At 45.1% G+C, this 26,441-nt stretch overlaps 1 protein-coding gene across 2 annotated transcripts in view; it reads left to right on the top strand.

Annotated features, from left to right (window-relative positions):
• Nucleotides 1-25,550, top strand: part of GRIN2A (glutamate ionotropic receptor NMDA type subunit 2A) — a 457,913-nt gene extending 432,363 nt beyond the window's left edge. Inside the window, exons 12-14 of one of the 2 annotated variants that reach the window (XR_009733472.1) lie at nt 8,095-8,333; nt 14,121-16,782; nt 21,427-25,550. Coding sequence is in view for 1 of the 2 variants with exons in the window: in XM_061401104.1 (XP_061257088.1) it covers nt 8,095-8,333; nt 14,121-15,920 (2,039 nt within the window). In the remaining variant the exon portion in view is untranslated. Of the gene's footprint in view, nt 1-8,094; nt 8,334-14,120 lie in introns of both variants that reach the window. The other variant, XM_061401104.1, reaches the window with a different exon arrangement.
• The last annotated feature ends 891 nt before the right edge of the window (nt 25,551-26,441 follow it).

Raw genomic sequence — 26,441 nt, 5'->3', positions numbered from 1 at the left:
GCTGGATGATGTCTACTTGAATTTTCATCTAATTCTCTTTTGCAAAGCTGAAACCCCTGGCTTCGACTTTGTGAGGGGATGGATAATGTGAGAAGTCCCATGTTTGTGTGAGGCCTCTCTGTCTATGTCCTCTCTGTCCCTTTCGTCTGACCAGCCCTGTACACTTCACATAGCCTCTTGCAACAGCATCATCTAAGAAGATGGAAGAGGGTCTTAGATGCCACACAATGCAGCTCAATTGTTCTCCCATGGTCCCTTTTAGATTTTGCATCTTTATGGCTCCTGCCTTTTGAAGCCCCATCACTCTGCCTTTTAACTAGCAACTGTGGGAGAAAGCTGGAAGAGAGAAAGGGAGAGGAAAGAAAGAGAGAAAGGGAGGAGGAAAGAAAGAAGGAAGGAAGAAGAGAAAGGGAAAAAGCTGTGATGTCCTGCTCTGTGATCAGGACATCACAGCCTTCCTTAGGGTGGCACAGAACTCAGAGTCCGACAGAGGGTGCATGCAGCTGGCAGTGCCATCTCCCCTGAAGACAGATACAGCAAGAACGTTGAAACAGGCATGACCTCCATGCCTGCAGAGGTGTTTTCAAGTGCACACGAGCCTCCCATCATTGGAGGTAGAAACAGAGAGGGAAAGAGAGAGCTTTCCATGTCATGGAGTTGGGAGCTGTGCTGTCCGGTGGGGAGAGGATTTCAAGTGTTGCCCTGGCTGCAAACCCAAAGCTCTGCAACCTCTCTCTGCCACCAGGAGCCGTTAGCTTTTGTCTTCCAGCAAGAATAAGTTTGCTTCAGAAAAGGCATTTAATTGCCTCATTGACCAGCTCCACGTCCTAAGATCACACCGACAAAGATTGGGGCCTCTTCGTAATGGGCCGAACTGACACGGACTGAGCAACACGGGCTGCTTCCTGGTAGGGGAAAGAAAATGACATTTGGGCTTTTCCCTAGCAGAGGACATACTCTCCAGCCTTTTACTCTCAAGCCCACTCCCTTTTGCTGTGTATTTTCTCTTTAAGTAAGTGTTCATCGCTTAGTCATGTCTGGCTCTTCCTCTCTTTATGTGGCAGAAAAGCTCACCCAGAGCTGACCTTTTTTTTTTTTTTTTTCTTGCAATGCTGCCCAATTTAAGCCTGGAGATGGAAAGAGACAGAAACAGAAAATATGGATGCAATGCTTACTACCTGCTGCAGGCGTGAGAAATAATCAAAATCGTAAAACGTTGTTCCTGATCTCCCTCAAGGAGATGGCAATATTTGAGTAAATTAAAAATGGAATTAGAAAGTATTTGAACTACAGTTCAGCGCACTAGTAGAAAAGGCCACGAGGCAGGAAATGAATGGCTGGAGAATGACTGGAACAAGTTGTAACTGGTGTTGAGAAATGTGTGTTTGCCCCCCTTTCGGGAGGTGGGTCTGGTTTACCAAGTTGACCCATTTCAAAGAGAGGTGTTTGAGTAAAAGGCAGAGGGAAAATCTTTATATTTACATCCTGACAAGAATCAAAATGATGTTCCTTCTACTGAGACTGACCCTGTTACAGACATTCTGTCTCTCTTTGTGTGTGTGCTAAATCCCTTCAGTTGTGTCCGACTCTTGCTACCCAATGGACTGTAGCCTGCCAGGCTCCTCTGTCCATGGAGTTCTCCAGGCAAGAATACTGGAGTGGGTTGCCGTGCCCTCATCCAGGGGATCTTCCTGGCCTAGGGATCGAACCTGGATCTCTCATGTTTACTGCATTGGCAGGCGGGTTCTTTACCAAGAGTGCCACCTGGGAAGCCCCTGTCTCTCTCTGAAAGTGAAAAGTAAGCGAAAGTGAAAGTCACTCAGTCATGTCTGACTCTTTGCAACCCCATGAACTGTACAGTCCATGGAATTCTCCAGGCCAGAATACTGGAGTGGGTAGCCTTTCCCTTCTCCAGGGGATCTTCCCAACCCAGGAATCAAACCAAGGTCTCCTTCATTGCAGGTGGATTCTTTACAAGCTGAGCCACCAGGGAAGCCCAAGAATACTGGAGTGGGTAGCCTATCCCTTCTCCAGCAGATCTTCCAGACCCAGGAATCAAACTGAGGTCTCCTGCATTGTAGGCAGATTCTTAGTTCTTCCCTGAGCTATCAGGGAAGCCATGGGATGATACCAAAGGGAAGATATGCTGGGAATTTGACAAAATGTAATGGAAAGACCCATTTCTGAGTCCTCACAAACTCCAGCAGAAGGGAGAAAGTCAACAACACAGTATTTTTGGAAGCATGGCATTGGTGTTTTGGGGAGAGGAGGGAGCCACCAGGTAAATCTTGAAGCATACAGCAGGCAGTGAATTTGGACGAGTCAATGGTGGTGCTGGGTGGATGGTGAGGTCATATTGCTGACTGTCCCATGATACTCACGCACATAGTACTGGAGACTGTTAGAGAGAAAGACTTGAGATCATGGTGTCCCTTCCCACTGCTTCCTGCATCACCGATCAACCAGCACCCTTCCTTGTGAGTGAAGAATTTACAATACAATATTTATTTGTACTTCCTATTTTTCTCCCATAAACATGTATGCTTTTAAAAAATCATGATTACAAAATATATGGGGCTTCCCTGATGGCTCAGACAACAAAGAATCTGCCTGCAATGCAGGAGACACAGGTTACAACCCTGGGTCGGGAAGATTCTCCTTGAGAAGGACCCACTCCAGTATTCCTGGAGAATTCTGTGGACAGAGGAGCCCGGTGGGCTACAGTCCATGTGTCAGACATGACTGAGCGACTAACACTTTCACTTTCACAAAAGTTATACATGCATATATGGTAGTGGTACAATGGAAACTTAACTGCTGTGGGACCCCTTCATGCTACAAACTGCATAAAAATACAGCGTTATAGGCACGTACGTACACACACATATGCAAGCCCACAATGCACAACCAATGCCAAAAGGAAGAGAAATCCTTTGGTGCCAGAAACAGAGGGGAATGGGAATCCTCATGGTATATTTCAGCCGTGGTGCAGACAGGGAGACAGGCAAGAGGGATGGGCCCTGGGGCTTTAACATCCACAGGGGGGCCCTGAAGTGTGCAAGGAGATGATACCACGGCTTCAATCTGAGACTGTCAAGGAGTCTGTGAGAAAGAGACTAGAAAAAACAGGGCATCATAGCAAAGGAAGTACAAGAAGCTTAACATGTGTTTGAAGCTGAGAGATTAAAACTCAAATTAGTATGGAGGTTTAAATGTATGTTAAATGGTGGAGTAATATGGTCAGATTTATTTCACACAAAGATGTAGAGAGCAAACGTATGGACGCCAAGTGGGGAAAGGGGAGGGTGGATGAATTAGGAGATCGGGATTGACAATTGACATGTATATACTATTGATACTAATGGGATCGACACGTATATACTATTGATACTATGTACTGTTAGTGTTCAGTTGCTAAGTCGTGTCCAACTCTTTGTGACCCCATGAACTGTAACACTCCAGGCTTCCCTGTCCTTCACTATCTCCCGGAGTTTGCTCAAACTCATGTCCATTGAGTCAGTGATGCCATCCAACCAACTCATCTTCTATCATCCCCTTCTCCTCCTGCCCTCAATGTTTCCCAGCATCAAGAAAATAGATAACTGATGAGAGCCTACTGTCTAGCTTAGGGAACTCTCCTCAATGCTCTGTGATGACCTAAATGGGAAGAAAATCTAAGGAAGAGGGGATATATGTATATGTGCAGCTGATTCATGTTGCTGTGCAGCAGAAACAAACACAGCTTTGTAAAGCAACTATACTCCAATAAAAGTTAAAAACTGGTACATTGAAAGCCCCTGGAACCATGGCAGGAGCAAACCCAGAGCTCCTCCGTACGGCCTTGTCTGTAACCCAGGTTGCTTGAGAGCCCCATGGGGTTTAGGGAGAGAACAGCTCTGCTAAAGATGCGCTCATAATCAAAAGTTGCAAATGCCGCAAGGAAGTAATCCACCATGAGTCAGCACGCATGGCAAACAGAACAGAACCCTGAGAACTCAGATGGCGGAGGGAGGGGGATATGGGGCTGAGAATAATCTGAAAGACTATAGGTTTGAAATTCCAAAATGTATAAAAGTTTTCAAAGTCATAACTGAAGAGTAGGGCATTAGGACAAAAGGAACAGGCAAAATTTTAAAAGCACCAAATGAATGTCACAATTAAAATAGATTAAAAATGAAAACATAAAGTCAAATATTACCAATGAAGGAATAAATGAACTGGAAAATAGATCTGTGGGAATCCGATAAATGCAAGACAGAACAATGAAGGAATGAAAAACATGAAAACAAAGTTAACAACCTAGAGGATAGAATGAGAATGTCTAGAATGTTTTTAAACAGAATTTAAAAGTAGCTGATTAGGATTTTTTTAAGGAGCCATGTGGCATGTAGGATCTTAGTTTCCTGCCCTCAGATTGAACCCATGTCCTCTGCATTGGGAGCATGGAGTCCCAAACACAGGACCACCAGGGAAGTCCCCATCTAGAGTATTTTAAACAAAATTTTCTGAAGATAAGATTATCATGTTAAGGATTTGCAAAGGACTTGCAAACTAAGGATTTGCAAATTAAAACAATGTGATACACACCTTATTGGAATGGTCAAAATCCAAAAGAAAATCAGTGCTGGTGAGGATGTATTATATGAACAGGAGCCTCATTCATTGCTGGTGGGAGTGGGAAATGGTACAGTCATTTTGAAAGACTGGCAGATTCCAAGAAGGCTAGATATAGTCTTATGATATAGTCACTGATAATGCCCTTAGGTATTTACCCAAATGAGTTGAAAACTTATATCCTCATAGAAACTTAAACATGAATGTTTATGTTTCTTTCATAAATGTCCAAGCTTGGAAACAACCAAGATATCCCTCAGTGCATGCATGTGTGCCCAGTCGCTTCAGTCGTGCCCGACTCTTTGCAACCCCATGCACTGTAGCCCACCAGGCTCCTCTGTTCATGAGACTTTCCAGGCAAGAATACTAGAGTGGGTTGCCATTCCCTTCTCCAGGGGACCTTCCTCACCCACGGATTGAACCAGCATCTCCTGGGTCTCCTGCACTGCAGGTGGATTCTTTAACCACTGAGCCACCTGGGAAGCCCCATATCCTTCAGTAGTTGAATGGATCAGATCAGATCAGTCGCTCAGTCGTGTCTGACTCTTTGCAACCCCATCAATCGTAGCACGCCAGGCCTCCCTGTCCATCACCAACTCCCGGAGTTCACTGAGACTCATGCCCATCGAGTCAGTGATGCCAGTGGATAAACAAACTATATGTCCATGCAGTAGAATATGGCTTAGAGATAAAAAGAAGAGGTCCATAAACCCAGGGAAAGATATGGAGGAACTTTCAATGCATCTTGTTAAGAGAAAGAAGTTTGTCTGAAAAGGCTGCACAGTATATGGTTCCAACTATATGATGTTCTGGAAAAGGCGAAACTGTAGAGACAGAAGATCAATGGTTCCCAGGGGGTGGGGTGAGGGGTGATGGGGGATGAACAGTTGGATCACAGAGGATGTTTAAGGCAGTGAAACTATTCTGCATGATACTGTCTTGATGGATACATGATGTTAAGCGTTGGCAAAACCTAGAGAATTGTACAACACAGAGATTGAACCCTAATATAAACCATGTGAAGTGAAGTGAAGTGAAAGTTACTCGGGAGTGTCCGACCCTTTGTGACCCCATGGAATAGTCCATGGAGTTCTCCAGGCCAGAATACTGGAGTGGGTAGCCGTTCCCATCTCCTGGGGATTGTCCCAACCCAGGGATCGAACCCAGGTCTCCCACATTGCAGGTGGATTCTTTACCAGCTGAGCCAACCAGGGGAGCCCAGGAATACTGAAGTGGGTAGCCTTTCCCTTCTCCAGGGGATCTTCCCAACCCAAGAATCGAACCGGGTCTCTTGAATTGCAGGCGGATTCTTTACCAGCTGCTGAGCTACCAGGGTAGTCAATATAAACTATGGACTTTAGTCCATGATAATGTATTTGGCTCATAAGTTATAAAAATATATCACATCAATGCCAGATGTTAATAGGGGAAACCAAGAGGAATGGGAAGAGGGACTGTATGGGGATTCCACTTTCTGCTCAGTTTTTCTCTAAGTTTAAAACTATTCTAAAAAATAAAGTCTGTTAATTTTTTAAAAGATGGGGAAAGTTAATAGGCAAAGCAATGAAGGGTGAAATGCTTCCAAAATTAAAGTTATGAGTCATCAGATTGAAGAATCACAGAGTCTGGAGCAGAACAAATAAAACATATCCACACCTAGATTCCACACACAGACAGAATGAAATTCTCAAAAGCAATTAGAGAGAAAATATAGATTGCATAGAAAGTAATGATAAATACATGATGAGCTGACCTCTCAACAATTACCATCTAGGTCAGAAGGACACTTAATAACATCTCCAAAAGGTCTAAAAAAATAAGCAGCACCTTCGGTTTCTGTGTTCAGGCAAGTGTTTCAACAGTGAGAACAAACAAAAAGCAATATATACACATTTCATAAAACTTAAAGAGAGCAGTGTGAAGGCAATAATTATGATTAGTCTCTTCAAAGAAAGTCAGACATTTTGAGCATTTCTTTATTTTTCTCTGCAAGTGTTTTTTTTTATTGAAGCATAGTTGATTTACAATGTTATATTAAAGTGTACAATGTAATGACTCAATATTTTTATAGATTATACTCCACTTAAAGCTATTACAAAATAATGGCTACATTCCCCTGTGCTGTACAATATATCCTTCTTGTGGACCTATTTTATACATAGTCATTTGTATTTCTTAATCCTATATGTCTATCTTTTATATCTTAAAGATCACATGCATATACAATATTAGTCCTACTCTTCACTTAACATTCTAGGCATCTTTTTTGATTTTCACTGTTTTTGAAGGATAACTTTTAAAGGCCTGAATCATAGTCTAAGCACAATGGTTAGTGAATTGCTAGACAGTTAGTATAATTACTAGACATTTAGACCAGAGAATTTCCTCCTAAATGGCAACTGGATAAAATACACATAAAAGAGAGACAAAATAATGCTTTTTTTTTTTTTCTCCATTGAAAACCCCACCTGCTTTTTCAGTTGCCTGCCAAAGTGGGGAAGTATGTAGTTTGCAAGGGGCCCTTTAGAAGCGATTGAGTTGTTTCTTTGCAAGGAACACTCCGTGCCCTAAGTACCTTGCTTGAGGTGACTTTTGGGAATAATCTTTGATGCTCTAAACAAAGAAATGACTGGTGTATACTTCCTGTACAAACGTGTACCAGGCTCTGTGCTGGGTGCTTCCTGGACAACAACCCTTGCAGGCTAATATTTAGGAGAACTTACCAGGAGCCAGGCACTACATTTAAGAATTTTGCATATGTGAGCTCCTTTGATCTTCTCTAGAACTGCAGGGAGTATGCACTATTATTCCACCCGTTTCACGGACAGGATCACTCTGGCTCTGAGGTAACACAGCCAGTCAGTGATGGAGTCATGACAAGAATGCAAGTCTTCCCACGGCCGCCTACTGCCAGCTTATCCCATGTCCTGTTCTAGGCTTGGGTGGGTGTTGGGGGTGGGGATACAGAAAAGCAGGGTGCTGTGTGCTTAGTCACTCAGTCGTGTCTGGCTCTTTGCAACCCCATGGACTGTAGCCCACCAGTCTCCTCCTTACATGGGATTCTCCAGGCAAGAATACTGGAGTGGGTTTTGCCATGCCCTCCTCCAGAGGATCTTCCCAATCCAGGGATTGAACCCAGGTTCCCTGCATTGCAGGTGGATTCTTTACTGTCTGAGCCACCAGGGTGGCTCAGAAGCAGGGTGGGAAGAACATTATAATAATGACCAAAAAAAGAGAGAGAGATTCAGAGACTATGCCAAATTCTCTCTAGACAGGATCTCAGTTCATTCTCCTACAACGATGCTACATAGGTATTGCCATCGTTATCTTCAGCTGACCAGGGAGTGAATGCGGAGCTCAGTCCCTCCCCTTGAGGTTGTGCAGCTGTAAGTCACACGTTGTCTGCCGCAAGCGCAGGGGTGTCCGCCCCGTGGCGCGGGCCCTGCTCCTCACTGCCTGTGGCTCTTGTCTTCCGTCCAGGGGAGATGGAGGAGCTGGAGACGCTGTGGCTCACGGGCATCTGCCACAACGAGAAGAACGAGGTGATGAGCAGCCAGCTGGACATCGACAACATGGCGGGCGTGTTCTACATGCTGGCGGCCGCCATGGCGCTCAGCCTCATCACCTTCATCTGGGAGCATCTCTTCTACTGGAAGCTGCGCTTCTGCTTCACGGGCGTCTGCTCCGACCGGCCGGGCCTGCTCTTCTCCATCAGCAGGGTCAGTATCCCCGATGGTTTCTTCTCTCTGCAGCAGGCAGGTCCAGAAAAGCACGGGGGCACCCAGAGTGCTTTGGGACCCCTGGGCAGGGGGTGGGGGGTCTGCACACCCTCCCCTCACTCACCATCCCTTCTCGGATGTGTGGAAAGGGCACTGGGTTCTGTGTTCATGAGCCAGACGACCCTGCAAGCCAGAAATGGAAGGTGAATGAATAAGGCAGGCCGGGCCTGAGAAAAATAGCACAAATGGAATGAAAAATAGCAGCTGAGCCTGGGTGTCAAGGAGAGAGAGCAATGGGGACTGTGGTAAAATATGACAGAGTGTGGCAAACCCAAAGGAGATGATCATTCTCTGCTCTTGCTGAGGATGGTCTTAGCGGAAGGCAAGGCCAATTTTCAGTTTTTATAGGAGAAAATGGCCATCTGTTTATACAGGAAAACTTTCCATTTTTATTTAAAATTTTTTGGTTGTACTGTGAGCCAGGCAGGATCTTATTTCCCCAACCAGGGATCAAACCCGTGCCCCCTGCAACAGAAGTGGGGACTCTTTACCACTGGACGACCAGGGATGTCCCTCAATTTTTAAATGCTAGTAACTAATTCCATTGAAAACTAGAAAAAAACACCAAAACACATGGGCTAAGCACAGCCTGTCAGCAGCCTCCCTGACGAGCACCCGGATATGCTCTAGGATGTTATTAAAATTCCTGTGCAGCATGCTACAACATTTGCATGCCTTCAATGAGATCACATGTGACCAAACAGAATCACGATGCAATGCCATGTGTGTACACAGATAACAAACCACAAGAATACATTTGATGCAACAGAGCCTGAAATGAAACAGAGGCTTGAAGAACCACGAGAAAACGCACACACTTCAAACAGAAAACAAAATACACGTTCAGCCCGACGTAAACAGCAGCGCAGACTACGCATGCCGTAGTCAGTGCACTCACGTGCAAGCCGCAGAAATCTCCTTGCGTGCTGCACAGCATGACACGTGTGTGTGGCCGTACACAGGTACATGGTGAGATGCATTCATCACAATGATGGTCGTGGAAAGTGCTTCTATCTGGGGGACACATTTATTTCCCAGGCACCACGGAAGGACTTTATACTCTTCCTCTCATTTAACCTACAAACCACTTCTATGAGGTCCGTACTGATATGGTCCTAGAGTTGGGGAAACTCACAGTTATAAGGTTAGGAGGAATTACCCAACACCGCTCAGCCTTGCCGGAGCCAGGATCTGACTCTAGGTGGTGTAGTAACAGCCTGAGCCCACAGTCTTACACAAGCAACAGACATCAAATACAAGCGAAATAAGAGATTTGATGCAAATCATACCACACACATATATATGCATACAACTGAACGGCGTTTACCTGTTCAACACAAGCTAGTCGCGTACTTGCATCAGATAAAAGCATATACATATATCGTTTACTGATCTTCCAGCACAGTATAGGGGCTTCCCTGGTGGCTCAGATGGTAAAGAACCTGCCTGCCATGTAGGAGACCCAGGTTCAAATCTTGGGTCAGGAAGATCCCCTGGAGAAGGAAATGGCAACCCACTCCAGTATTCTTGCCTGGAGAATCCCATGGACAGAGGAGCCTGGTGGGCTACCTTCCATGGGGTTGCAGAGTTAGACGCAACTGATACAAACACTTTCACTTTACACACATACATATTGTTCACTGATCTTCCAACGCAGTATAATATTATCTATCTATCTGATAATCAATGTCATCTGTCTGTCCATCCATCCGTCCATCCATTCATTCATTTATCCATCCATCTATTTATCTCTTTCTCCCATTTACTCGCCTTGGAATTTGTTTTCCTCTGAAAGAATTGAACAAATTAAGGTTTGAAACATGGTGAAAAATATGTAGTTAGAAGCATCTAGTTTTAGATGCTAATGTTTACTGGGAAAACAATCATTTAAAGAGGAATTTATGTGTTCTTGGGGTTTGGTGGTTTTAAGAGATCCAGAAGGTACACACAGGCTTAGTCAGGAGGATTTATTTTCTCCATTCAGTGGCAACTAAACTTGAGTTCTATGCAAATACATATTTCCTAATTAGCTTGATGGCATCTAAACACACAGATTGTTTAAAAATAACAATGTGCATGCATGTAGCTAGGTATTAAGCCAACTTTAAGCTAATTCTCTCTGCCAATTACTGAAGGCTTTCCATATCTAAATGATTCTGGGATTGCCATGAGCGAATGCACACAATTGCCTTTACTGGTAAATTCTGCTTGTTTTTGAAAGAGCTCTCCTTCTGTCCGAAATATCATTAAGGAAGCCAAGTGAGGACTGTTATTCTGAGAAATGAACTAAACCCCTCACTCCTCCCGTTCCAAGCCTCTTGAGGGACAGGCATGAAGGAGGAACTCAATGCAGCATTGCTATGTTGTGTCCTTGACAAGCCAGGACCTGAACTTCCATCTCCCCCTCCCTAGTGGAGAGAGGACCCCATGTCCCACGGGACACAAACCTGAGATGCCTGCCCTTTTGCAATGGCCAAGGGCAGAGGCCAGAACTCAGAGAGTCATTTATTTTACATTAGAACCAAGCTTCTCCCATAGCTGTGACTTTTGTCCATTATGACTTACAAAAAAGGCATCCTCTCTTCTGTGGGATGCTTTTAACTTTTGTTTCCTCTCCAAAACACTGTCCTTTTCATTATAAAAAAAAAAAAATGTTCACTGTCATCAGCAAAGAGAACCGCTACGGTTGTCTCCTGAGATGTGAGGAATGGGAGACATGGCAAAGCCAGAGACAAAGGAGGTGGAAAGCATGATATCCTTCCAGAGAGCTCAGAGGAGAGCTTGAGGCAGCTTTTGGCTGGCCTGCAGTGGGGACGACAGAATAGAAGTGATACACCGTCTTAGCCGGGGCTTCCCAGGTGGCTCAGTGGTAAAGAATCCATCTGCCAATGCAGGAGGTGCAGGAGACAGAGGTTCGATCCCTGGGTCGGGAAGATGCTCTGGAGGAGGAAATAGCAACCCACTGTAGTATTCTTGCCTGGAGAATTCCATGGACAGAGGAGCCTCGTGTGGCTACAGTTCATGGGGTCGCAAAAGAATCAGACACAACTTAGCAAATAACAACAATAATCTTGGGCCATTCCAGCTGCTCTAACAAATTACCACATGCTGGGTGCCTCATCAACAATAAAAATGTGACACTCACAGTTCTGGAAGCTGGACATCCCAGATCAGGGTGTCAGCATGGTGGGGTGAGGGCCCTCTTCTATGTTGCAGATGTCCCCTTGTGTTGAAGGAATGAAGGGGCTCTGTGAGTCTCTTTTATAAGAAGTGCTCCTTCCAAAGGCCCCACCTTGGACCTCATGACCTAAGCACCCACCTACTATTAATACATCACCTTTGGGAGCTGGGATCTCAATACATGAATTGGAAGGCTGGGGGGATACAAATAAGCAGAGGATACCAGAAACTTTAGGCATCAGGCCCAGGTGCCAAGGAACCAAGGAGGACAGTCGTGCTCAGGCCCCACTGAGAATGTTGAGTGGTCAGGGTCCTCTGGGAGTTGGAGGATGGACAGAGCCAGTTGTCTGGAACAGCATGTTGAGTCTGCAGTGCTCCCTTCATCTGAACCCATCGTGGGGCCGAGAGGGCATATCACTTACACAAGCCATAAAAGGTAGCTGGAGTCTATGAATACTAGAGAGGAGGAAAGGAAGACCTCTGCAGGGAAGAAAGAAACCCCAGCCCAGGGATTTGCCTTCCAAGGTAGGGTTTGGGCAGCATATGGAATCAGAAAGCCATGATGACTTTCCAGAGCTAATGTGCAGTAGTAAAGGGTAGCACCCATTTCCTACAGCTCTGATCACGGGGCCACTGTGTGAGAGGACAGAGGGGAGGGGTGACAAGCAGGAGGGGCACAACGGGAATGACAGAGCAGCTCACCCACTCGCATTCACAGAGCCCCGTCCACGTGAGGTGCTCTGCTTGCATTTTCAGATCTTGCCCTGACATCCACCTTAGAGTGTATGATTCCCATTTTACAGATGTGGGACTTGAGGCTCAAAAAGATGTAGTGACATAGCCAAGGTTGCAGAGCTAGTAACAGATGATGCTGGGGCTCGTCTCCAGTGGGCTTCTGGCCTCTGACTCTTCCCACCCTTCTGTAATACACACTCCCACCTCCCCATCAGCCCATCTGGAAGATGAGTCAACTCAGTTGGAGAACCCCCACCAACCCAACCTGGGGTACAGGCCCCCATCATGTTGACTCCTTCCCGAGGCTTTGCCAGGCAGATCTGCACCTGGGAACTGCCTTAGCTGTGTCATGTGAGCCCCAGGGGAAACCAGGGATGAGAAAAAGCAGTCAGCCACCACCCTCCCAGCCCTTGAAACATTGCTCAGCTCCCCAGCCGCTTCTGAGGGCCTCCTGCAAATACAGAGACAACGAGCTCATCTCGGCAGGCGGGAGTACACCACTCTGATGGGGGAGGTTGGAGGCGAGTTCTCAAAATCTCTAAAAGGGAGACAGAAGCTCATTAAAATAAAATTGCAAAGTTAGAAAAACATGTAAAAGCTAATGTTCTCACAGTGCTAACAACAGGAAGAAAAGGCTCTGATCTTGGCTGATTCAGACATGTAGGAGACACACTGATTTTCACCCAATATAGCAGAGTCCCTCTAGGTTAGCATATGAGACTATTACATCACCGAATTGGTCAGGGAAAGCTTAAGTTAGCATAAAAGATTCAAAAGCCCTGCTCTATGTGAAATATACGTTTGTACATTTTGACATCCAGCAGCCTCAGAAACAAAAAGGAGACGCTGCCTCCTGGCAGGGAAAGAGACCACTCAGGGCCTAGAGAAGGAGACAAGAGGCAAGGCTGCAGGAAGGTGAGAAGGGCCGTCACCTTGTCCTGGGCAGCCTTCATCCTGCAGCCTGGGGTGGAAAGGTTGGAGGAAGAGATGCTCAAACACATAACTGTAGGCTTTGCTGTTTACTCTTGACGCAGTGGAGACTGTCTCTAGAAAACAAGAAAGATGCAGGAGGGCAAACAGTGGTGGCTGTCACAGTTACATGAGCATCCCTATGGGTTCTGAGCATCCCTACCGTGGGGATCAATGGGCCGCTGTCATCAGAGTCCACACTTCTCACACATCCTTCCCACGAGTTTACCCCAGAGTCAGCAGCAGCTTCTGCATCCCTTTCACAACCCCCTTCTTGGGCCAGACCCCTGTCAGTCTCAGGAGAACCAGGTCAAACGCTAAAGCCTGGACCTGATTGTTCCGTTTTGGTTGTTGTTATTCAGTCTCTAAGTCATGTCTGACTCTTTGTGACCACATGGATTCTAGCCCCCCAGACTCTTCTGTCCGTGGGATTTCTCAGTCAAGAATACTGGAGTGGGTTGCCATTTCCTACTCCAGGGGATCTTCCCAAACCAGGGATCAAACCTACATCTCCTGCATTGCAGGCAGATTCTTACTACTGCTCCACCTGGGAAGCCCAGTTGTATGAGGATTAGAGGATATTTTTTCCTCAAATTCCATGTATGACTATTGGCAAAAGTGTCAGATAATCTTGATAATCTAAATCAGATAATCAGAGAGAGAGACAAGGGAAGTCTGATGCTCTGCCACTGGTCTCATACACTTAAGAACGTTATCAAGATTCAGGTTGCATTTCACTGTTTCTCCAGGGCGCCTATGTCTCTCCTTTGCAGATAGAGTTCAGGTGTGACACGATTTCATGTCCCCGATGCTGCTAATGGTGTTTTCCATTCCTTCCCACAGGGCATCTACAGCTGCATTCACGGAGTGCACATTGAAGAAAAGAAGAAGTCTCCGGACTTCAACCTGACCGGATCCCAGAGCAACATGTTAAAACTCCTTCGATCTGCCAAAAACATCTCCAACTTGTCCAACATGAACTCCTCAAGGATGGATTCCCCCAAGAGAGCTGCGGACTTCATCCAACGAGGCTCCCTCATCGTGGACATGGTTTCAGATAAGGGCAACCTGGTCTACTCAGACAACCGGTCCTTCCAGGGGAAAGATAGCATCTTCGGGGACAACATGAACGAACTCCAGACCTTCGTGGCCAACAGGCACAAGGACAACCTCAACAATTATGTGTTCCAGGGACAGCATCCTCTGACTCTCAATGAGTCCAACCCCAATACAGTGGAGGTGGCTGTCAGCACGGAGTCCAAAGGGAATTCCAGGCCCCGGCAGCTTTGGAAAAAATCAATGGAGTCGATCCGCCAAGACTCCCTGACCCAGAACCCCATCTCCCAGAGGGACGAGGGGCCCGTGGAGAACAGGACCCACTCCCTGAAGAGTCCTCGGTACCTTCCTGAAGAAGTGGCCCACTCAGACGTCTCCGAAACGTCAAGCCGGGCCACGTGCCACCGGGAGCCCGACAACAATAAGAACCACAAGGCCAAGGACAACTTCAAGAGGTCCATGGCCTCCAAGTACCCCAAGGACTGCAGCGAGGCAGAGCGCTCCTACCTGAAGACCAAAGCGAGCTCGCCCAGGGACAAGATCTACACCATCGATGGCGAGAAAGAGCCCAGTTTCCACCTCGACCCACCCTCGTTTGCGGAAAGTATGGCCCTCCCCGAGAACGTGGACTTCCCTGACACCTACCAGGAGCGCAGCGAGAGCTTCCGCAAGGGGGATTCCACGCTGCCCCTTAACCGGAATGCCCTGCATGAGGAGGACGTGCTCCCCAACAATGAGCCGTACAAACTCTACTCCAAGCACTTCAGCCTGAAAGACAAGAGCTCCCCGCACAGCGAGGGCAGCGATCGGTACCGCCAGAACTCCACGCACTGCCGGAGCTGCCTGTCCAACCTGCCCACCTACGCGGGCCACTTCACCGTGCGGTCCCCCTTCAAGTGCGATGCCTGCCTGCGGATGGGGAACCTCTACGACATCGACGAGGACCAGATGCTTCAGGAGACGGGGAACCCCGCCGCCCAGGAGGAGGTCTACCAGCAGGACTGGGCCCCGAACAGCGCCCTCCAACTCCAGAAGAACAAGCTGAGGATCAGCCGGCAGCACTCCTACGATAACATCCTCGACAAACCCAGGGAGGTGGACCCTAGCAGGCCCTCCCGGAGCATCAGCCTCAAGGACCGCGAACGACTCCTGGAGGGAAACCTGTACGGGAGTCTCTTTAGCGTCCCCTCCAGCAAACTCGCGGGGAACAAGGGTTCCCTTTTCCCCCAGGGCCTGGAGGTCGGCAAGCGGAGCAAGTCCCTCTTGCCGGACCACACCTCCGAGAACCCTTTCCTCCACTCCTACGGGGATGACCAACGCTTAGTGATCGGGAGGTGCCCCTCGGACCCTTACAAACACTCGCTGCCGTCCCAGGCTGCGAATGACGGCTATCTCCGCTCGTCCTTGAGGTCGACGGCGTCATACTGTTCCAGGGACAGTAGAGGCCATAGCGACGTGTATATTTCAGAGCATGTTATGCCTTATGCTGCAAATAAGAATAATATGTACTCTGCCCCCAGGGTTTTAAACTCCTGCAGCAATAGACGTGTGTACAAGAAAATGCCTAGTATCGAATCTGATGTTTAAAACCTTCCATTAATGTTTATATTTATAGGGAAACATACCTAATGGCCAATGTCTGGACGGGTAAATGATGGATGCCCCAGTAGTGCCCTGACCAGAGGAAGAGGATTTAGGAAGGTATTTTTCAGTTGGTTCTTTTGCACATGGCTCCAAGCCGTAGTCTTCCACTCAAGGAATCTTGTGAGGTGTGTGCTGAGCACGCCAGAGCCCAGATAGGTGAGTCCTTAACCAAAAACCAATCCACACCAGGGCGAGTCTCCTGGACGTGCCCACCAGGTATGTCGCAATAATGACGCATCGGATGCCAGTGGTCATGTGACGATTTCCTATATTCCAAATTCCATTAAGACCAGCCCACCCTGTAATTTCCTCATCAGAAATGCCTCACGGTTTCTCTGATACAGAATAAGCAATATGGTATGCGTGTAAACCTGTCACAAAATAAAACAAGAATGCATCCACACTGGAGCGAGACGGAGTGTGCCAGAGATTAGGAAGTTCGGCTTTCTAAGCAGTTCAGCTTTATTGTTCTGCCTCCCTTGATGGCCCCGGCCCAACCCCACCCAGAACTCCAGGCTCCCCCAGAGGATAGCAAACCCGCGTGTCCGTGGTTCACTCTGCTAGCTTCCTCGTAGTCCATTTCCAAGACACATGGAGTAAAAGGCCCAGGAGGACCCTCAGGCAGAGAACGACAAGAGTCTCTTTGGATGTCCATTTGTGTATTTCACAGACACTCTCTCACCCTTGGCTTCGGTGGTCTTGCTCAGAGCTGCACAGACTCACACACGTGTGTCTTCAATACCGTAAGTGTGGATCTTCCGTCTATGACGCAGCGGCCCTTGTAGTTGATCCCGAAGACTCCTGTGTACGTAAGTTTGCGTTTCCCCCTCCTCTGGTGATGACTCAGGGTTGTATAGTATCTGTTACTCTCCCCCTCCCTCCAGGAACCTTCACTTGTTCAGTCCCCCAAATCGCCGCAGTGACGTTTAAGTGTGTGTTGCTGTTCCCAGCATGGTGAGTGTGGGGGCACGTGCCAGCGGCCACATGTGTGCTGTGATCTCTAAGAAGTAAAATGCCATCTGTCTTGCTAAAGGCCAGTGTGGCTGTAGGGCGATCTTCCTTAACCCGTTCTGAAATTTGGCCCGACACGTGTCCCCGCTCCAACCTCCTTAAATCAACAGCCTTCAAAAGAGGAGAGACACTCATGTATCTACCCTGAGCATCCTCCCAATTGTGGATAATCTTTAGTGGGACGAGTGATTCCTCTCTTCTGAAATAGTCGCTCTGTTGAAGTCCAACTGCCTCACCAGCACCAACAGAACTCACAAAATTCCTCAAGGTATTTGTCATTTCCGAGCCACTTCCATCATTCCCTTCTCACTTGCCTCAAACCTGTGCAAAAATGATAGGAAATGATACTCATTTTTGTCCACTGTGGGGGCAAGGCTGGGGAATCTTGACGCACGAAAAGATCTCAGCACATCACCCTATGCATTCAGTGTGGCCCTGCAAATGACAAGCAAGTTGTTATATTACAACACTTCACCAAAACAATTTTGTAGTTTAAAAATTAAACATGATTAAACACGATAAAAACCACAAATAGCATTCATTACATATTTTATACAGTTCAAATCTAGTAATTAGCGTGTTTTAAATACATGAATGTCCCTGAGATGTTTGGGCTACGTAGCCACCTGATTTGCACGGTCCCTGGATCTGTGTCGGTGTCCTGTTACAGAAGCCCTAGGCTAACGCAAACTAGCTGGACCATTCCCTGGTTTCCTCCTGCATTTTGCCCTGGGCTCTTAGAGGAGGGGGCAGAATGACAGCTTGAAAAGTTAACCCGTGTCTTAGAATCCGGCCGTGTTCTGTCTTGTAGGCAGTGATTTCCTGTGAGTGGGCAGGTGCCGGGAATAATTCTCTTAGAGCTTGAGGATTCATTGAATGGCTCCATCTTTGAGATAGGACACCTGATCTACCATATTCCTATAATGATGAAAAGTGGTGGCTGAGAAGTTCAGGGTCCATGGGAGAGAGGCAGAGGGAGCCAGTGGAAGTCTTTGAGATGGACAGGCAGAAGGGGCTGATAAGGTACCAAAGATGAATGCACTTGAATGTTGCATTTTATTGTTTGGATGTTGCAACTTTGCTTCTCCAGCAAGGGAGAAGCCTAGATTAAAGAACTCGGAATAGCCCCCCAATCTCTACTCTCACGCACACCTATGATCGTATCATCTTTTACCATGTTCTGCCTTTGCCCTTCCACTGCTTTTCAGACCTGTACGCCCCCAGCCAGGATCACTTCCATTTCCTCACAAGTGTCATGTCTTGACACAAAATGAATTGAAGTCTTCCCAGAAGATAGCTGTGGTATATCACCAATCTAAAGAGGCTATCTGTCTTTCTCCAGTGTCTCCTCAAAACCAAGGAGCTGCCAAAGGTGGCAGAGATCTCCAGGGAGAGTAAGAATTACACTTGGAATGACCCCATAGATCAAAAAGCCTTCTTCTAATAACAACATCAGTTCTGCTGTTAACCCCATACCTCTCTGGGTACAGAAACTAAATATATGGCTTTGGGAAGAATCGACAGCAATGTAGCCAAAAAAAGAGAAAAAAGTATACCCTTCCTCTAATAGCGAAAGGGTTTTTTAAAAAAGAAATAGCTAGAATTGGATGCTATGTAGTAAACACATCATTTCCTTCCTCCATAGATTCACTGACGCCTAATAGTGATGATCCCAAACATAAGACAACCGACCATTGATTGATGGTCATTTTCCAACTGAAAGATAGTGATGTCAGGCTATTAGAAGGCCAGTCAAGTCTTTCAGTTCTTTGGGGAAAGAGTAGCAGGAGTATAACATCCAGAGGTAAATCACACCTTCAGGACAGGAGGTGATAAGAATTACAGGGGATGCCCTGAACTATGGGTCCATTACAGAAGATTCCTCAGACACGTCTCAGCTCTGAGTCCTTAGATTTGTTGATGCCGAGGATCCAGGATCTCTGACCTCAAAGGCGTGCCTGAGTTTCGTCTGACTCAAAGTCGAAGCCGGTGTCCGTCGTGATGCTACATTAACTCTTAATGGTTTTCTCCACTTGAGAAGGACCCAGATAGGTTATAGTGCACATGTGCAACCAACTTAAAATGTTCTGTGTAAAAGGAGAGTCTTCTGGGATGCAGGGTCTACTCTGGGCAACCTTTGGGTTTCTGGAAAATTGTTTCCATTATCCTTACATCTGCAGGTTCCTAGGCCATCCCAGGTTTTAGTGCTCTGTACGGTGAGATGTCAGTGGGTCTGCTTTTTTGCCAGTGAGGCTTCCATGAGAGGCATGGGATTACAATCGTCCTACTCATTACGCTTGTGTCCTTTGCAAATCGCATTGCATTCTTTTAGCCGGCACTGTTTTGTGGACCGTACCTGGTTTTCTCTTCCCTGTTTCGTTAAGGTGCCTGAGAAGCGTTCGTACTTAGGTTTTCCGACAAAAGCATTAACGTTCATCCTTTGCAGCAAACTCAGTCAAATCAATTCACACTTATTTTCAGGGGAGAAAAAATAAAATTACACCTTGTTTACAAATGAAATAGTTTCACTTAAATGGGACTCCAGCCAAGGCAGTTAATTAGTCAAAGACTCACGGCAGCCGTGCGTTCAAACATTGTTTATTCTATTTGATATGTCTACCCCTGATGTGTATTTAATATTCTGCATCTTTCTCAGGAAATGACAAATGCCCCGAATTCTTTGCAAATGGAATTGCTAATCAAAAATAAAAGCAAAAGTTGGTGTTAATTAAATGGTGATTAAAAATTTATCTCCTTTAAACCTAAAAAAGTCCAGCCTTAATAATCAGTTGTCATATAATCAATGCCTTGCACTGAAATCCGTTGCGGGGTTTAAGACCTAAATAAATACTAAGTTGAGAAACCTAAATATCTTTCAGAAGAGCTGAATGTATTCGTTAACTTTATGCAAACCCTATACTGTTTCTTCGTGTAGAGCTGTTGTTTATGAATTCTTCAAAGGGGAACATGAATTGCTTCTGAAATGGTGCCTGTTTGCATGAAGCGCAGCTAGAACAGACATAATTGGACTTCAAGGGGAAAACCAACAACAAAAAAACTCCCCGAACTTAATAGGTGAAAGCTAAACTCAGTGGTTGGTATTTAATATGAGTTCAAGGCAATTTGCATTCCAAAAGCAGTGTTTATTTTCCCTTGAGACAAAATAAGACCTTTCCAGATGCCCCATCTTCTCTTGGTAAACAGTGTTGGAAGTGTTTAATGAAAGGTTACCTGGAATTTTGACTTGACAAGTTCCCCCAGTATGCAGTTGCCCTTTTGCATTCAACCCCTTTACATTGTTGTATGCTCCTATCTAATTGTATCAGATGAGGTCAGCTTGGCCCTTGATGGAGATCGGAGATGTCCAAATGCACTTATCCTGTGAATATCAATGCTCGGGTACACATGTATATAATATACATGCTTGTTTTCTACAATTTACACGTACGTGTATTATCCAAATCAAGTTGTATATAATGTAAAGTTTATGTTAAAATTTAAATGATGATAAGGATATGAACACATGGAAAACCCGTGCTGGTTATTGATGGGATGATACTTCTGTGAAGAGGGCACTATTTTTTTTTAATAATCTCAGTTGTAGGGAGGATAATAGAACCCAAGTGGCATTTGTGTGTTGGAGTTCTTGGCCCCTTACATAAAAAATATCTGGGGTTAGGGGTACGGGATGCAGTCTGCTCACTGTTACTCTAGAAGACAGTGCTGATACGGACACGCGCCTGATTTCTGCAAACCCGCTGAAGGGCGCGTTTCCTGTTTAAACGCCTTCTCTTCTTTGCCCACCCACACCCTTTCTGTGCCCTTAAATACTCAGTATAGTATCAGTTAACAGTGTCTGCCCACAAGAGTTCTAAAAAAACAGAACTTATAGAACTGCACCAAGACTTGGGGCAAGGAGAAAGGAGACGGGAAAATTAAGAGAAAAGGAAGTTGCAAAGGGGCAGTAGTCATCTGTTTAAGACTGTCAGGTTGACAATGTCCGAGTCAGGTCTAGAACCCAAGACTTCCTGGTCCAAGTCCTAGCTTGGTTCCCCTTTCCAGGCTATCTCATCCCTAGGTTTCTCTCAAGAGTGTTCCCCTGAACACCTCTAGGATCAGTGCTGGAAAACCTCACAGAACTGACCTGGCTGTCTTTGCCTCTTGCCTTATACAGACCCATGCACCCTTCTTTGAATTTGGTTTTCCTTTAAGCTCCCCCAAAACCCCTTGCCTCAGAGTGCTGGAGAAGAGAAACCTCTTTCCAGGGACTTATTCCCTGGGAAGAGTGGATAACAGGATATAGTTTAAAATCTCAAACCAAAGATGAAAACTGGCAGTAACCGTTGAGGTTATATTGTTACATTTCTCGTTAGCCAAGGATGAACAAAGGACCTTGATTAGCTGATGGAAGCTGACTAAGTATCCATTCTCCTTTTAGGGCCAATTTGGGATGGAGGAGAGGCAAAGGGAATAGAAAGTACAGTCTCGTCCCATAAGCACCTTCTAGAACTTCAGTGCCGAAGGACGAAAGACAAGCGAGAACACAGACCAAATGAAAAAACTGGAAATGATGGTTTTCATCAGGAGATAAAAATGTATGTGATTCCATGATAAAAAAAAAAAAAAATAAACAGGTAATCCCTTCCCTAGACTTACTTCCTAGTAACTTTAGAGAATATAGTTGTTCCTGGAGATACCCGTCCATGACGGCACTTGGGACACCTAGGAGCATTGATCAGGTGACCAGACTCGCCCTTCTCTGATTTTGCACAGGCAGGCTTGGATCTGGGTCCTCTCAGTTCTCCAGTCCTTGCCGCATCATGCCTCCTTCCACCTCTGCTTTATGACATGTGCTTTAAGAAAAGGTAGGGGGGAAAAAATCCTCAAAGGATTGGGAAATAGACCATGATGTAAAAAAGCTTTTGTGTTTGGTTTGGTTTTTGACTTGTGAAGAGTACTTTGGATAGTTCAGGGTAAAAAATGTATCAGGGAGGAAAGTAGAGAGAATTCCTGTGGAGTCCCAAGTGCCTCTGTGTTGTGGTTAGCCAAAAAGAATGCGTCAGGTGCCTGGAAAGAAAAGGGGACGATGAGACAGCAAAAGGATTTAAGGTGTATTTCAGAAAGATGGTGGGGTGGAGAAGGGGCTTATTTTTTTCTCTGTCCATCCTGTTCTTGTGCATTTCTGAAACACTGGGGTCTCCGTTCATCCCAAGAACGTGCCTTGGTTCAGCACCTGAATTTGGAAATATCAAAATGTATCTACATTGCATGTAGACTGTATTCTGGGTACGTCCTAGAATGCAATCCTCAAAATAGCCTGGGGATCTAAGTAGGATTGCTCTCCTTTTACAGATAAGAAAACTGATTCAGGTTGGTTTCAGCCTCATTCAGCCACAAGAATCTGCTAATAAATGTGTATTGTTAGGCATAGTCTTGAAGTGCCTGATCTCCTCCGGGGGAGGGGGTCAGAATAGAAGTCTGGAAAAGAGATGTGTTGTTTTGAGGTCCCTGGGGCTCTGTCTTGAGTTTCTGCCTCTGTGGTGAGGAAGGTGATGAGTGTCTGTTTTGGGGTGTGTTGAGAACTCCCAGGATCCCACCTCTGTTCATTGGCCCCTCCTGAGACTTGAACGCTATCTGTGTCTCTCCCCTGTATGCTTGCACTCAGCACTTACTTTTTTGGTTCCTGGGGAGTTATTTTCTCTACTTAGCATGTGCCTAATATTAAATATCCCCTTCCTAATATCTCTTCTTTTTCTTAGTAGACATCAGGGATAATTCCATTAACATATGCAAATAATATGCTCTCACATGTGTGCGGGCACACATGCCCACACACACACACACACACACACACACACACACACACTGCCTTGTGGCCCCATTAAAGCCTTCCTACGCATGGCAGCCCATTTTCAGAAAGAGGATACTGCTTGCAAGTGACTGTCCCTTCTGTTGATTGTCTTTGCCAAGCAGACAGAACAGAGTTTGCAGGTGTGACAGGGAATAAGAAATAGAGTTTGTGCATAAATGACCAGGAGCTTTGGTAATCAGTATGGCTGAGGGCCAGCTATTAAGCATTTTTCCCCCTGGTCACTGACTTTAAGATAACTGTTGAACCACTGCAATGCTTGTTTGGTTTGTCTCATTAAAGAATGTTGCACCAGAATATTCCCAGCAGGCTTTCTAGGAGTCTGAAAAGATGTAGGGCATAATGCATTGTGTAGGCAATGACCCATGAAGCCTTTCTTGAACCCCCTCTCCCATGTTCTAAGCCATACCCCTCTCTCCTGGCATTTATATTTACTGCGAGGTGGGGCACAGTAGAACCATTTTATAGAAAAGCAAACTGAGTGAGGTTTGATGGAATGTCTATCTGGGGGATTCTGTGATTCAGTCCCTCTAGAGGATCAATTAACCGAAGGTTAAATGACCTTAACCTTAAGGTTGTCCTAGTCCCTGAGAAATTCTCTAGCCCTTTACATATTTCAAGCTGGCAGTAAAAAGTCTCTGAAGACAGAAAGGTTATTGTTACTTAATAGTTATTTGAGATCCTGTTGTTGCGTCTACAAATGCATGACAACAGTCTCCCAGGGATGCTGAGCTTTGCATAAACTAGAACACTTAAAAGAACAATGTGGCCAGTGGTATCTCTTCACTGGGGCTGTATTTCAAAGCACACAACTCTCTAGGGAGCAGGAACCAAATTGTTGAAAATGGAGTCATTTCTCAGAGTAACTTCCTCAATAAGGTGTCAGCAGTATGTAGAAACAAGACAAAACCAAGATCATCACTCATAAATCCCTCTTATATACCACATTCGTGGAACAATGAGTTTGCATCCTGGCAATTCTGAGAACATCCCTCATTAGCCATAGCCCTAGGTCATAACCTCCTCCAGTTAATTCTCTCTCACACCTTTGGGAAGGATTTAAGTTGAGCCTTCAAAAGGATATTAATATAACACGTAGCCAATACCACAGCTGCCTTTTAAATTAATAAGGTTAATTGTTCTCCAGCAAACATAAGTTTGTCTTTGGCATTTTAAATGCTTCTCATTGATCTGACATTTTGCTGTTTCAAGCTTTTAAAAGGGCTCAAATCAAAGATATTGATAGCTAAGCAAATAGTGAAGGTCCGGAAATATAAAAAACATTGTTGGCTTTTCCATGAAGAACAGTCATAAGCTTTTGAATTCGATTGAGGTTTCTACATTAGCCATCTAAGGTTTATTGAATTATTTCTGTTCTCAGTTAAGCTAATTTGAATAAATGAACTGTATTGACTTTTTAAACCTATTTTATTTTTTTAGAAAATCTTTAGTTTATTAGGTCTGTAGACACAGTTCTGGGGCCATGACCATTAAGTAAATGTTCCTGGGCAGAAATTTATTAATAAGATTCAGATGACTATTTAGGGTCATATTCAGTTGATCATCTTTGAAAATCTTGATGGATTTGGGAAGATGAATATAGAACTCCTGACATTTATGTTTCTTAAATTTTTTTCCCTGGGAAAGAATGTCAATTGTTTATTTTTTTCAAATAAGAGATAAGGTTAGAATAATATTTTCATAGAAAATTCAGTAAACTACTCAAAAAACTAATTACATGGCTAGATATGGCTCAGATGCCTTCCAAGCCTGAGGGTCCCCAAAGATTTCTTTTATCAGTTGTTTTTAACTCTGAATCTTAATCTTATTCATTCCCTTGCTAAAACAAGTTTAAAAGCATACACTTTCCAAATTATTTAGTCGGGATAAGTCAATGTAGTTTATCACAATAGAATGTCTGTGTGTATGTTTACGTATAGTCTGTATATTTCAAGCTAGATATTCAGAAAGAATTAGGTGAGTTAATCGGTGGCTTGAATAAGATCATAAACATCATAAATAATGGCCTTCTCAGACAGAAAAAGAGGGTAAACTATCTATCTTTCACTTGTGTTTTAAGACTCACTTAATAATACACAAGCTGGTCATTACCCACAAGAAAGAAATTTAATTAAGCGGCTTGAAAGGTCTGTGTCTGAGTTCACTTTTAACGCAACATGGATAGGATCACATGTCTGTATGCAGAGGGTTTCCATTCACAGCTGCATTCAAACACAGTTGAAAACCCACATCAGAACTGGCTCGATCTCTGGTTTGGTGGAGCCCAAAGCAAGCTGTGTTCTCTACTCACTGGTCTTCATTCAGGAATAAGATGTTCACTTACCAACCGCAACCGTTTATATCTGTCATGTTTTAATCCACTGCATGAGGAAGTGCTAATAACTGTATTAAATATTTCCAAGCATAGCTACAAAATTACACGTTTGCTTAACACCTTTCTATGATAGAGGAAGTATATCCTATGGTGTCTCCTTGTAGTATGTCTTTTATTTTTGTTCAACGTGTTATCAACTGTTTTAAGGAATGGGGTTTGAAATGTGTGTGCAAACTGGTATGTACATAACTCCCGAGGCAACAAAAGTGCCCAGTCATATGGTGTAAAAATGTAAATACAGGAAAATTTCATTTTTCTAATAAAGATAATTTCTGCCAATTGATATGAAAATGAGAAACGGAGTTGTGGTCTTTGTTCTTGTTACTGCTGCGGTTGTGGGCATTGGGAACATTTCATATGGGCTTTGTATTTGTAGAAAAGGGGAATCGTTTGACTTGCCCCTCTGTGCATTGGAGGAGTGGTGAGGGGAGCGTAGAACTGGGAAGAACCCAAGACTTGGCTTCAGGATTTTAGCAGCGAGCTTTAGCAGCGAGATCCACTGTCCTTCACCTGAATCTCATCTTCCTGTGCAGTTTCCACACTCACAGTCTTGACTCTGATCACACTGAACGTCACCAAGGCCTGTGACTTATGATTCTGGGGGAAAACAAACAAACAAACAAACCATGGTTAAAGCCCTCCTTTTCTTTTCGTATCCCAGGCAACAGCTGACCGCAAAGAACTACCCTTCTCCATACGCCTTCGATATGACTCACGGATGCCTGCTTGTTTCTCCACTCCAAGGCCAAACACAGACCCTTCAAATTCCCAGTCTTTTCCTCATAAATGATCAGCTGCCTTCTTGTTCCCAATGATCAATAGAAACAAAACTGTTTTTTGACCTACCAGAGCCAGCTCCCCGCCTCCTCCTGGGAATGGACTGGCCTCAGACTCTCAGGTGTACTTCTGTCCAGTCCCCCCTCTCTCCCTCATCTCATGCCCCCACATCCTGTTCTTTCCAGTTCTGTTACCACCGCCTGCAAAAGAAACGCTGCTTTTCCCTAACATGTGAGACACTTGCAGATCTTATAGTCCCAGCATTCTCCCCATTCCAATAGTCGTCCCCCTATTGCAAGAGTTCCTTTCTTTTCCTTGAAATAATTCTTCTCAATCAAGTCTCTCCTGACTAAACCTAGATTTAATTTTCATTTGACAACTCCCAGCTCTAGATCAAATGACATTTCTAAAA

The sequence above is a fragment of the Bos javanicus genome, chromosome 25 (genome assembly GCF_032452875.1).
Source record: "Bos javanicus breed banteng chromosome 25, ARS-OSU_banteng_1.0, whole genome shotgun sequence".
NCBI lineage: Eukaryota > Metazoa > Chordata > Mammalia > Artiodactyla > Bovidae > Bos > Bos javanicus.
This window is presented reverse-complemented; position numbering and strand designations above follow the sequence as displayed.